Source organism: Leiobunum rupestre, chromosome 5 (assembly GCF_980474605.1).
Source record: "Leiobunum rupestre chromosome 5, qqLeiRupe1.1.hap1, whole genome shotgun sequence".
NCBI classification, from domain to species: Eukaryota; Metazoa; Arthropoda; class Arachnida; order Opiliones; family Sclerosomatidae; genus Leiobunum; species Leiobunum rupestre.
The window spans coordinates 52,445,735-52,458,351 of NC_143388.1; the positions used below are offsets into that span (position 1 = coordinate 52,445,735).

A 12,617-nucleotide genomic window follows, 5' to 3' on the forward strand; every position below is an offset into this window, starting at 1 on the left:
AACTGAGTTGCTCTCGCTCTCTAAGAGTAGTATCAGGGTGGTTACGGGCCTACTTTTAGGTCACTGCCAGCTTTATAGATGTCGGCATCTGATTTTCAGTACTGAGTGTCCTATGTCCTTTGTGTCTGTGATTTTTAAGCGGCTCAAAGGTTTGAGCATCTTGGTATGCACTGGCTGGAAACAAATGATCTTTCCAACCTTCGGTGAAGGAAATTCTACGCTACGTTTCGGAGACTGGGCTTTTCCATGTCTTATAGGCTGGGGCTGCACAATGGACCTCTGGTCGAAGTGCTGGTTTGGTCTTGACCCAACCAACCAACCCAACTAATAACTACAGCTGTGATCCTGACAAAATTTTCAAATATGGTTTATCACGTGCAGAAGATGGGGGAATTATTTAGCCTCATTTTTTATAGGAAATGTTCTTTGTAGTTCCTTCAAAACGTTTAATTCCTATAATTGTTATGGAAAATTCATTATCATTAAAACCAAAAACGTTTGGTTTAAACATGATGATAATTAACAGACATACAAAGGTTTCTTTTGCAAATTGTATAAAATGTTATAATAGGAGTACAGAATTAAAAAAATAGTAGAGAAGTTCTTAAAAATATCACAATATTTAATGATATTCCTGGGTGATACCCTACGCAGCGGAGATAGACAGAGGTGTATTGGAGACGATTCTGTTTCACCCAAACTGCTTAGAGAAATAAAAATACCTGCATTTAAGCCTATTACGTATGGGGAACTAGACTCACATATTCTTGTCCGCACCAATAGGAAAAGAGTAAAACAGTGTTTAAAATTCGAGAACGCTATGGGGGCCATTTCGATCCGACACTGATTCGGTGGATTTCTTTTACGCAACTACCGTTGTTGAACTCAACTACATGATCCCTTTTTCAAATGAACTAAGAAATTACAAAATACTGAAACCACTGGGTCTATTGCCCCTCGTTCTTTACCGTCACAATAGAGCGTGGTAAAAAACGTTCAGGGTTCAAGTAACGTCAGCCATTTATATAAGCAAAATTGGAAAAAGGAAATTCTTAACGTTTCTGTGGACTTTGGGATCATAAAGCGTTGTGACAAATTTGATTCATTAACTTCTTGGCCCTCTCCCATATTTATAAAAGCTATTTCTGTGGTGTTTTACTATGTTAAAACCATTTTAATTAACATTTTTATTTCTGGAAATTTTAATGTATTCTTACTTTTTATTATTATTTAAAAAAAATTATTTATAATTCAAAACGCATTCAGACTTCTGTAGAATTCCTCTCTCACTACTAACTTGTTGTTCTGTTGTATTGGTAACAGTCGTAAGTCACTTATTCCTGAAAAAATATTTTTTAAATATCAATTTGTACTAACTAAAATAGAAATATGCAAGACACAATTTGAAACTAACTTTTAAAATAAGAATACGCAAGAAAGAATTTGAAACTAACTTAAATAAGAATACACAAGAAAGAATTTGAAACTAAACTAAAAATATGCCAGAAAGAATTTGAAACGAACTAAAATAAAAATATGCAAGAAAGAATTCGATACTAACTTAAAATGGAATACGCAAGAAAGAATTTGAAACTAACTTAAAATAGAATACGCAAGCTAGAATTTGTAACTAACTTAAAAAAGATTACGCAAGAAAGAATTTGTTACTAACTTAAAATAGAATACTTAAGAAAGAATTTGAAACAATTAAAAATAAGAAAATAAAATTTTGTATACGGTGTTTCATTTTGTTCTGATATCGCATTTTTAACCAAAACTATAATAGGTATAGTTTTGAAATTTTCAGGTTATACGTATGACGTAGGGATCATTCTTATTAATATTTTTGTTTGTTTAATGATTTGTTTGAATAAAAATATTTATCTTTGGTATATTTGTGATACGCTTAAAATTTGTGCCCGAAAAAAGCTTTTGTCTCTAAAGACAAAATTAATATTTTTTATGACCAAAATATTTTTATATGTTCGTTTTAAAGTATGCTCTACAACTTTATTCTAGAAGTTTTTCGTCTATCCCCGACTTTTCAAAAAAAATGATTTCAGAAAATTTCAGAATGCGTTGTCAGTACATATATAAGCAACTAGGTACAGAAGTGGAAAGTGGCATAGAAACCAAATTTTTAAAATTTGTTACTTCCATCTTCTTGTGAACATACCAGATAAACTCATAGTTGTCTCCAATTCCTTACGAATGATATCAAGAACACATTTCGCACCTCTCTCGCCCTATAAAGAGACAAATGTTCATGAAGCAAAGATTAACCAAGTTTTAAAAATAAACCACCACCAAAAAATAACCTTTGGTGAAATATTTCAAGAAACCAAACCAAAACACACGGAAACTATCATTTGAATTTTTTTTATTTATATCAAAAGTGAGTGTAGTGAGCTGTCTGTTTGCTTGCCATTACCCTCCTACACATTAAAAAAAAAAGAAAGCTATGATTTTCTTTGAAATTATTTTTACCTGGTACATAAAATTAAGGTTATTTCGTTTTTTTAATTGGGTTTGGTTTGCACTTTTTCAGGTTTGGAGTTCTGTGATGCCTGTGTTACAGTGTTAATGTATTTGTATACTGTGGGAAAATGTCCAGATGAAATTTATCCTTTCTCCTTAAAATAAAATCAGCGTGGTATCTTATTGACGACCTAACACTTTTTTAAGCTATTGAGGCCAGTGACGATCTTTTCAGTTTTATTGCAAAGAGAAAATTGACGAAAGTACCCGCTAGTATGTTCAACAAAGTCGTTACTCCAAAGTAAACATATGTAAAATATTGGAATAACCATTCATAAAGATATAAGACGTAACGTATTTTGAAAAGGTTTTATATAAAAGTTGAAGAAAAAAATAACTTCCGGAAATAAAAAAATAAAGGTGAAATGTGACCAAAGAGTACACATTTGAGTAATTAATAGTGGCTCCGAATTTCGTTAGCCTTGTTTCGGATAAGGTAAGGCAGATTTTAAAAAAAAAACTTTCTGATACCGTTATTACGCTGATATTCTATAAAAATTATAATCGTTATCTTTGTAAGCATCTCCAATTGACCCCGTTGACCCAACCCTGAAAGTGACTTACTTGGAAAGAGAGTCCATACAAATTAGGCCGTCCGTAGAAGACTGCCCTCACCCCCAAAGACAGAGCTTTGAAGACGTCGACTCCAGTTCTGACACCGCCATCCAAGTACACTTCCGTTCGATCTCCAACTGCTTTCACGATTTCCGGAAAAGCTTCAATCTAAACAAAAATATTCTATTCAGAGTTTGAGAAAAGTGCATGGAATGTTTTTTTAAAGGATAAATTTAGAGGTTCCACTTTAGTTTACTAAATTCTTCTATTAAAAATTTTATGATGAAAATAAGCAAATTTCGTTTAATTTTGGAAGAATCTTCTATTTTTATTCACCGTACTTCTTGAAAATTAACGAAATCAATATGGGTCGCTCGACAAAACTCTTTTAGAGAGTGAAAACCTTCAAGACAAATGATGAGAGGTACCGAGAAAACTAACGTGACCTAGGAAATGCTTCACGGTTGACTTTTTTTGTAAAACAAATAAATGACCGATGTCTAGAGTGAATTTGATAGGTATCTGTTCTTTCTATACTTACGGTGGCACATGATGAGTCCAATTGTCTTCCTCCGTGGTTTGAAACCATTATCGCATCAGCACCGGCTTTCACGGCCAGAACAGCATCTTCAGCTTAAAACAAGAAACGTTTACCTAAGATTAAATCATATTTTGCCTACCAGCGTGACAACATCGACTGACAAAGATCTAAAATTGAAAACGGAGAAAAGCTTAACAATAACCTGTTAAAATTCCTTTAACAACAATCGGAAGGCTTGTCTTCGATTTTAACCAGGTTAAGTCACTCCAATTAGCATTTGCTGCCGAAGTTGTACTTCCCGGTTCTAATAAGTTGTATTGTCCATTTAAATAGAAATTGAAATTTTCGAAGCTGAAATGAAATATTTTAATACAAATTAAGTAATTCATACTATGCAAATATTATCTGTTATATAAACTTTCAGATGGCAACTATAATTTACAATGAAAAAAATCTTAGTTTTTTAATTTAAATTAGTGTTGTAAGTCGGAAAATTTTCCTTTTTTTTCGAAAAATAAAAATATGTGCATTCGATGATTAGTCTAATATATTCCGAATCTGAAAGTAAATCTAATCCTCTAAACTAGTTTAAACTGTTTAATAAAGTAATACTATTAATGTTTTTAGTATGTTTACTTATATTAGACATTTTTTTATCGATAAAAAGTTAAAAACATTAAAAACCCTTAAAAAGTAATTTATGTTTGAATTTTTTATTTTTCCAAGTTGCGGAAAATTTTCTGGAAATTTTTCCGCATTTTATTTTTCCGGAAAATTAAGAACACTAATTTAAATTGATACGACTTTATCTCCATTAAATAAAGAACATTCACGTTGTAGTTTTCATTTTAACGGATTTTTAAATCAATGCACTACCTTGGAGTATCGATAAAAAACAAAGTGTTACATTAGTTAGTCCGCTAACTTTAGTCAAATATTTGTCAACACTTAAGATAAATTTTGATATGCACCTTAATTTAGCCTTAAAATGTATGAAACAGTTCCTTTAATTGGTTGCACGCGCACTTTTTTTTTGGTAAATCGGTTCAAAAAAAAATATTTTTAAGATTTACAAAACGTGATTTTAACAACTCTATCCAAAGTTTTAGTTTTTATTTAGCCAAATTTTCTTATCTTTTGTCATTGCTACGAAACAAGTTTACATTTTCGTTCTTCTAACTGGTTTTTTATTTCTTAACTTATTTAAACCTTAATAACGATTTCAACCGATTTTGACTCAAACCCCGTATAATTCCAGCATTTTTTTGTTCAATTAACATCAAGAGTGAAATGAAGAATACGATCCACCAGTTTTCCTAATTTGAAAACCGCGGGTTTGAACTATAGATCACAATCCTAGCGACATCTATAGTTCAAACCAGATAATCAGTTCAAGGTCAAAGAAAGACCAACTAGATCTCCTATCTACCCCCTCCCAAATTCCCTTTATGTTATGTCAACAAGCATAAGTATATAAACTATTGAAAAACTATGCTTATTATTATTGGAAGACGGCTCAAGAGGCTAGCGGACGGCCGAGTGGGACCGGGAAAGGAGAGCTTGGGACTAGAGTTAAGTTGAGGTTCAGTGGTAAATTATATGCGACATGTTAAAATCTAACAGTAATTTGTGAAGACCAGTGTTGGGATTAGTGGTCTGGGATATCAAAAAGAGTTGTTGTTGTTGTTGTAAAAAGAGTTGTTGTTGTTGTAAAAAGAGTTGTTGTTGTTGCAAAAAGAGTTGTTGTTGTTGTAAAAAGAGTTGTTGTTGTAAAAAGAGTTGTTGTTGTTGTAAAAAGAGTTGTTGTTGTTGTAAAAAGAGTTGTTGTTGTTGTAAAAAGAGTTGTTGTTGTTGTAAAAAGAGTTGTTGTTGTTGTAAAAAGAGTTGTTGTTGTTGTTGTTGTTGTAGTAAAAAGAGTTGTTGTTGTTGTTGTAAAAAGAGTTGTTGTTGTTGTTGTTGTAAAAAGAGTTGTTGTTGTTGTAAAAAGAGTGGTTGTTGTTGTAAAAAGAGTGGTTGTTGTTGTAAAAAGAGTTGTTGTTGTTGTAGTAAAAAGAGTTGTTGTTGTTGTAAAAAGAGTTGTTGTTGTTGTAAAAAGAGTTGTTGTTGTTGTAAAAAGAGTTGTTGTTGTTGTTGTAAAAAGAGTTGTTGTTGTTGTTGTAAAAAGAGTTGTTGTTGTTGTTGTAAAAAGAGTTGTTGTTGTTGTTGTAAAAAGAGTTGTTGTTGTTGTAAAAAGAGTTGTTGTTGTTGTTGTAAAAAGAGTTGTTGTTGTTGTTGTAAAAAGAGTTGTTGTTGTTGTTGTAAAAAGAGTTGTTGTTGTTGTTGTTGTAAAAAGAGTTGTTGTTGTTGTTGTTGTTAAAAGAGTTGATGTTGTTGTTGGGAAAAGAGAATAGATTATTGAGCCAGGCTTAGCTCATGGGTTCATTATATAAGAATGAGTACAATAAGTGTCAGGAATAAAATATCAAAAATAGAGTTGAATTAGGTTAAGAAATTTCTGGGTCAACTCTTAACCCAAGTCATGTGTGATAGTTATCTTGTATTTTTTTGTTACTGAGGTCCAAGAATCGAATAAAAATCTATATTACATTTAACCTTGACTCTGTTATATTTTCACTCACACTCTCATAAATTCCACAGTGCGGTTATCGAACTTTATAACTTGCGATTTTTAACGGCGGACGAGTCAGTCTCGTTTAATTTATTTGCGCGGGTGTGGCGATGTTAACACTAACTGTAAATTCCTCCTTCAGTTTCGGCACGATTTTACTTAAATTTTCGCCGCAAAACCGAAACGTCGTTTTACCTTTTAAGTAAAAATTGCAAGAAAATGTGTGAGGGCGTTTACAATGTTTGTCAAGCCTTATTTAAAATACGTTAGAGGACGATAATTGAAAACGGAATTCATTAATTTATTGTTAAACTATTAACCAACGTAAGAGGAAAACTAGGCCAAAGTTTTTTTTAAAAAGCGTTTCGTGATGACAATTGTACAGAATGCAAAACATCATAGGTTGACCTGTCAAATCTAAAGACTTCAATGTGCCGTGATTTCGCAAAAGCCATGACTGACAACACAGCTATCACGGTGGTTTATTAATAGACAGTAAAAATGGTACAGTTAACAAAGTACAAATGAAATAAGTATTTCCTCACAAAGCAGCCAGAAGATCGATAATTTGTGTATGATTTAAATGACCTTCATATAATTTTAAAATATACAAATTTTATAAATACAGCAACATTATGATATCTTTATTAACACTGCACTCGAAGGTTTGTTTCCGAAAAGGTAACTTTTTAAGATTCGCTCTCGTATCTATAAATTTCAAATGTGGAAAAAATTTCCATATCTTGAGACTCAACAGGGCAAGGGTGACTTTCATGTTCAGGCGCTTATCAAAGTCTATTACATTGTCTGCTTATGTTCTTGGTGAATACGAGTAATCATTTAATAGCACTTACCTGTTAGTTTCCGGAAAGGTATAACGCCCTTGATTTTTTAGATATCTTTTACTTTCCGGATTGTCAATGGTGAGAACTATTGCCTGGTAGCCGGACGTTTCGGCTCTTCTGACCATGTCCAATGTTAAGTTACGATTGGAAAAGATATGAACTTGATACCACAAAAGACCACCTTTGGCAGCTTCCGCGACCTTTTCTAGTGATATTTGAGAATAACTACTCAGTGCCATCACAGTTCCAGCTCTCCTAGTGGCTATAGAAAAAGAACATATCGTTTTATTGCAATGTTCTTGGTTGATTTGTTATAAAACAGTTTAATCCAGCTGTTAGCTAAACCTTTAGTGAGATCTCAAATATTTGCTAGGCTTAGCCGTTATTTTGATAAACACATTTAATTAATTTTAATTAAATAAAATCTCAATGGCCCGCAGACATGAGTTTCAAAACAATGTATGAAAATAACACAAGTCAACAAATGACTTCGAGTATCTTCAAAGTTTATCTGTAAACGAATCTAGTTATTTGCATTAGCATTGGCTCTCTTGCAGCCCGGGTCTGCTCTCAGCGGCTGGGGATTTGAAACTGATTTACAGTCACCACAAAAAATAACCCCAATTTTCAACCCAGTTTACTCTCCCTTTACAGTAGGGAATTGCGGTCGCCGTACAATGAGGCAATGACAATTCCGTTTCAAACACTGTTTTAATTATATTGTTTTCTTTGAAACTTGTCTTATGTATAGGAGTTAAAACTATGTCACTCTTTATATGTGTCGTAAAAAATGTTTGCAGGTTTACGGAGAAAGTAAAGCGGCAATTATAGCCTGTGTTATCATTATTTCCGGAAAGTATCCTCCGCCAGATGGAGGGATGGTCTGTGACCGTACTGTAGTGTTTATCCCCCTTACTGATCAAAAGGGGAATGATTAAGTTGATAAAAGACTGAGAGGCGTGGCTCTGAGCGCGTTGGCTCTTAGATTTTCAGAAATTATCTTATTCTGAACAATATAATAGAAGAAATCGATATATTTATTTCGGGATTTTTTTGACGTGTTTGGATTATCAAGTATTTATAGTGCGTACCACTTCTTCCTGTTAAGGAATATCTGTATTTATTAATCATTCATTGGTTTTATGCAGATAACACAAAACACGTTCTGATCTGAGTAGATACAAGCTGTAAGCCAGACTATGTGAAAATATTACGTTTGCGTCGATCATGTCGGTTCTTTCGATTTCTTACACCGTTCAGTGTTATCAACAGATACTTTAAATTTTCACGCGTGTCGTTTACATTTTTGCATTTCGTTGCCCTCAAAATGTTCATAGCGACCTTTAGAACCAATCAGAGGTGGATAAAAAATTATTTCAATTTTTATGCCGTTATTACTGAGTTCTGATTGGTTGAACAATCACTTTTTATGTTAATCTATGTGCAAGGTTGGTTCCTTTCTGAACAGTGAAATGAACAAACCGACGCGACCAACATAACCGAAACGACACCACCGATACTAACGTAATATTTTCACATAGTCTGAACGCAGCTTTTAAATACTATTTATTAGAACAAACGACTGAAAAATTTGCGCATGTTTTCGGTTGGAGACCCCTTTTCGGTAATTGTTATCTAATTTAATTTTTAAAATAAAAATCTGTAAAAAAAAACAGCTGTCAGCTACCGATTGTAAACAAAATGATTTTTTTCAAACGTTTACTTTTTGATAATTATTAATGTTATCTAGCTAACTGTTAACTGCAGATGGCTTAAGTAGTGGGTTAATCTGATATTGAAGTTAAAGCACTATGTACTAAAAATGTTTAAAAGCAAATTATAGCAAAATTTCGGCTATCAGTAAACCATAGGGCATTAAAACCAGTTTCTGACCTTTGGCGGTGGCATTTTCTCCATCGGGATGAGCTCCACGTTGAGCCGCGTGAGGCGATATTCCAACTGGAAAGGAAATGCGCTCTCCCAAAACAGTTGTTGCTAAATGGATATTCGACACGTCTCGCATCAGTCGCGGTTTTACGCGTAACCTGCAAAAAATAAAACGGTTAACACTCGTGAACCAAAATTGAAGCGGATGGATTACGCGATTGATTTTGAAAATGTCCTTAATCTTTCAGCGCCCCTAGAATTGATAGACAATTATTTCTAGAAATTGTTTATTCTATTTCACGCGTGCCGATTGACGAAGATTATTTAAACATAAGTTGCATCACCTGAAAAGTAGTTTTCTTAAATGATATAAATTTTTTGCTTAATTCAAGCAATGTGCGCTATAACATTATGGAAATACGAACGCCGTACCTTATATTTGGTTTTCGACTTTATAATTTAACAATATTTTTAATATTACCACAAGTTTATATTTATATTTTAAATAACTATGTCAGTTACATGTATCTCCACCACGTAAAAATGTCTTGAATTACCAACCCTTTTGGTTAACTTCAGTCCTGATGAGACGTCAAACGTGTTACAGTGAAATGCAAGCATCTGATAATTGATAATAATTTGTGGCTCTGACGTCACAAAACACGGAGCAGGCCCTTTATTAGTTTATTCTTCGCACGCGCAATTTGCGCGCGTGCTAGAAAAACTTTTATTCCTCGCGACTGTCGCGCGCGCTCGTAGACTTGTAAAAGTAAGAGGCTGTGACGTAAGATGCAACATATTCTATTTTCCACTTTTTATTCATTTTATTTTATAGAAATATCTATTGGTATTTGTTTGAGATATTTCGTTACTTTAATTTGAGATCTTCTGGGGATGACGGCATACGTGAATTTTACTGAAATCGCGAACACAGTTTTACCTGTTAAACGCCTGGATGTTTTCTTTGAAGGTATTTCCAGAAAGAGCCATATCTTCGTAGTACATAAGGGCGTTTTTATCGATGTTCGCTTTCGCGTACTCGTGAAAATCTGCAACGCTGACGAAATCGGGACATTTGGAAATTGGGTATTCTTTAGCTGCAACTACACTCCACAAGACAATACCACCAAAAAGGACGACGCCAATAAGCATACTTCTACTACTATAAACTCTATCGAAATAAAACATTTCTCTTGGCTTGTTGAGAATATATCTGTAAAGTGCATTGACTAAATCAGTAGACTTTGATTAAATTTTTTTCAAATCCTCTCGTTAATATCGAAAAACAAAAATATATTTTTTGGCAAAATAAATTCACAAAAATCAATAAATAAGTTGACAATTTCTATAGATTTTAGTTTCGAGTTATTTCAGATAACCATGCAATTTTTCATTTTATTTTTAGTTTCACCGATTAGAACAAACTTTAAACCGTTGATCTCGAAATACAACCGTCTTTTTAAAGAGACCGTGCTTGAAATAGTTTTCCACTACAAAGTTTAAGGGTTAGGTGTCCTACGACGTTATTGACGTATGTTTTTCAGATTTTTTCTCCTATTGCTTTAGTCATCTAAAATTCATGCAATGCTTCGTCGATAAATGAGATAATATTTTGGAAAAGAACCAGGTTCAAATGGTTTCAATTTAATCAATGAACAGTCACAACTACTTAATAGTATTTGAATAGATAGGTTAACTTTATCAAATTACGACAATCGATAATTTTATATTAAAAGGAAATAAACATTTTACAGTACAAGTATGTTAAATTTTCTGGGCTGATTACCAGATAAAAAATAAATTAAAACAAATCTTTTGATAGCCAGAAGGAGGTCTTATTATGAAGCTCAATTAGAGTTTCTCTACACAAATAAAGTTGCTTAATAAGGAACGGATAATGTAACATTGTTGAAATTCTATCTGTTTTGGCTTAAGCGAAAATGCAGGTAGCGGTTCTTTGTTTAAGAATTTTGTTTCAAAATAAATATGAATTAAACTAAAACATATTTTCACTTCGCACTACTAAAAAACTCAGGTTAAACACGTAAAGGAAGCGATATTTAAGTTTCAAATTATCGTGTTATTTTAAATTTTCTACTCTAAACATTTTCATGATATTTGAAATTTCTACAAAATTTGTAAAAGTTCTACATACGAATTAAATTTTCCTCTTTTTTGACAGATTTTGAAACATAATAGATAGCTCAACGAGGCTGGCAACCTTATTTACACCTATACAAATTTGGTGATAAACATCCCAGTCTCGACAATCTTATTCAATATTTTTAAGGCAATGAAAAATATCCCAGATTGTTTGGTTTCAGCATGGATTAAACACTAAAGGATGTTGCACGAGCTAAGGGCCTGGTGCAGAGACGTTTTGCGATTTCTGTTAATTTTAACAGGATTGCAATTTAGCGATTCAGATTTAGCGAGCTGTTTATTTTGTGATCCTCGCAATCGAAATCGCAATGGCGGTGCAGAGACGTTTTAGCGATTCCTGTTAATCGGCGACGCTGTTATTTTTCCGAATTTTTTTAACCAAGTCACGGACCAATAGGAGAGCTCAATTTTAGACGCAAAAAGCTATCACGCGGTTATGGTTGGCTTGCATTTTGACGATGAAATCCTGGCTTACCTAATTAATAATTTTCTTACTCTAATTTTATTATTAGGTTTTAGAATTTTTATAGTTAAATCCGTTATTTTATTAAAATATATTTATATAATATAGCCACGAAGGGAAAGCAAATCAGTTTCTGAAGAATGAGAGGTTATCCAAAAATTTTTTTCAAGCAATAAAATAGTGCATGTAAATTGGTTTCTTCTTATTATATAATTTTCTTACTCTTATTATTTATTAAATTGGTTGCATTTATTACACAGTTTAATGGTTTTGTTATTTTAAAAATATATTTTTATAATATGGTTGGTACACCAATAAAATAACGAATGATAACAAGAATAATTACTATTATAAGCCAACATTTTCCGAAATAATTTTTTAGAAAATGAGCCGTATCATTTGGGTTTTAGGAAAATATTTATTTCAAAACTTAGCTGATAGCAATTAAAATAAATCTAGTTATAACATACAGCACCATAAATTGGTAATTGTCTAAAGCAATTTCTAGCGAAATATCCTATATTGATAACACGTAAAACAATAGTCCTGCTTTTTGATATAAGTTGTTTTTTAATTATCTGGCATTTACATAGCCTAGTCCAGGTATAAATTGTAACAAATGATATAAGCGTGTAGAATTAACTGATAAACACTTTTACGGTAATACCGAGGTGTCGGACATTTACCAAAATCCCGTACTTTGTCTAAAATCGCAAAATATTTTAACTCTGTATGCTAAATTAACATTGAAATGCCAAAATCACTTCAAAATGTAATGATAAAATCGCCAAAATCTCTACAAAATAATGGCAAGTGCCCGACCCCTCGGGTAATACATCAAATTGGCTTGGTAAGCTCTTGATGCATGCCAAATAAACTTGAATATTCCAATTCATCTTTTATCGCAACTCCTAGTCTACCCGAGGAAAGATTTGATAGCTAAAGATCTTTGATACACTGAACAAATTCACCATGTCATTACTGACTCATTAGTTAAATGAAACTTCAATTTCGGTA

General features: G+C 32.6%; 1 protein-coding gene across 1 annotated transcript; it reads right to left on the bottom strand.

Moving 5' to 3' along the window:
• Positions 1–1,251: 1,251 nt before the first annotated feature.
• LOC149945271 (2-Hydroxyacid oxidase 1-like) lies at positions 1,252–10,126 on the bottom strand. Its single transcript, XM_090176475.1, has 8 exons — positions 9,915–10,126; positions 8,981–9,132; positions 7,097–7,349; positions 3,837–3,985; positions 3,635–3,726; positions 3,103–3,261; positions 2,177–2,246; positions 1,252–1,340 (listed from the first exon to the last, which is right to left on the bottom strand). The coding sequence occupies exons 1-8, from the start codon at positions 10,124–10,126 to the stop codon at positions 1,252–1,254; spliced, it is 1,176 nt and encodes a 391-aa protein (XP_090032601.1).
• Between the last annotated feature and the right edge of the window lie 2,491 nt (positions 10,127–12,617).

Coding starts and splice junctions, on each gene's coding strand:
- LOC149945271 (XM_090176475.1), bottom strand. CDS start 10,126: ATGCTTATTGGCGTCGTCCTTTTTGGTGGTATTGTCTTGTGGAGTGTA. Junction 7,350..8,980: donor AGAAAATGCCACCGCCAAAG/GTCAGAAACTGG, acceptor CTTTTTCTATAG/CCACTAGGAGAGCTGGAACT. Junction 2,247..3,102: donor TGTATGGACTCTCTTTCCAA/GTAAGTCACTTT, acceptor GTCTCTTTATAG/GGCGAGAGAGGTGCGAAATG.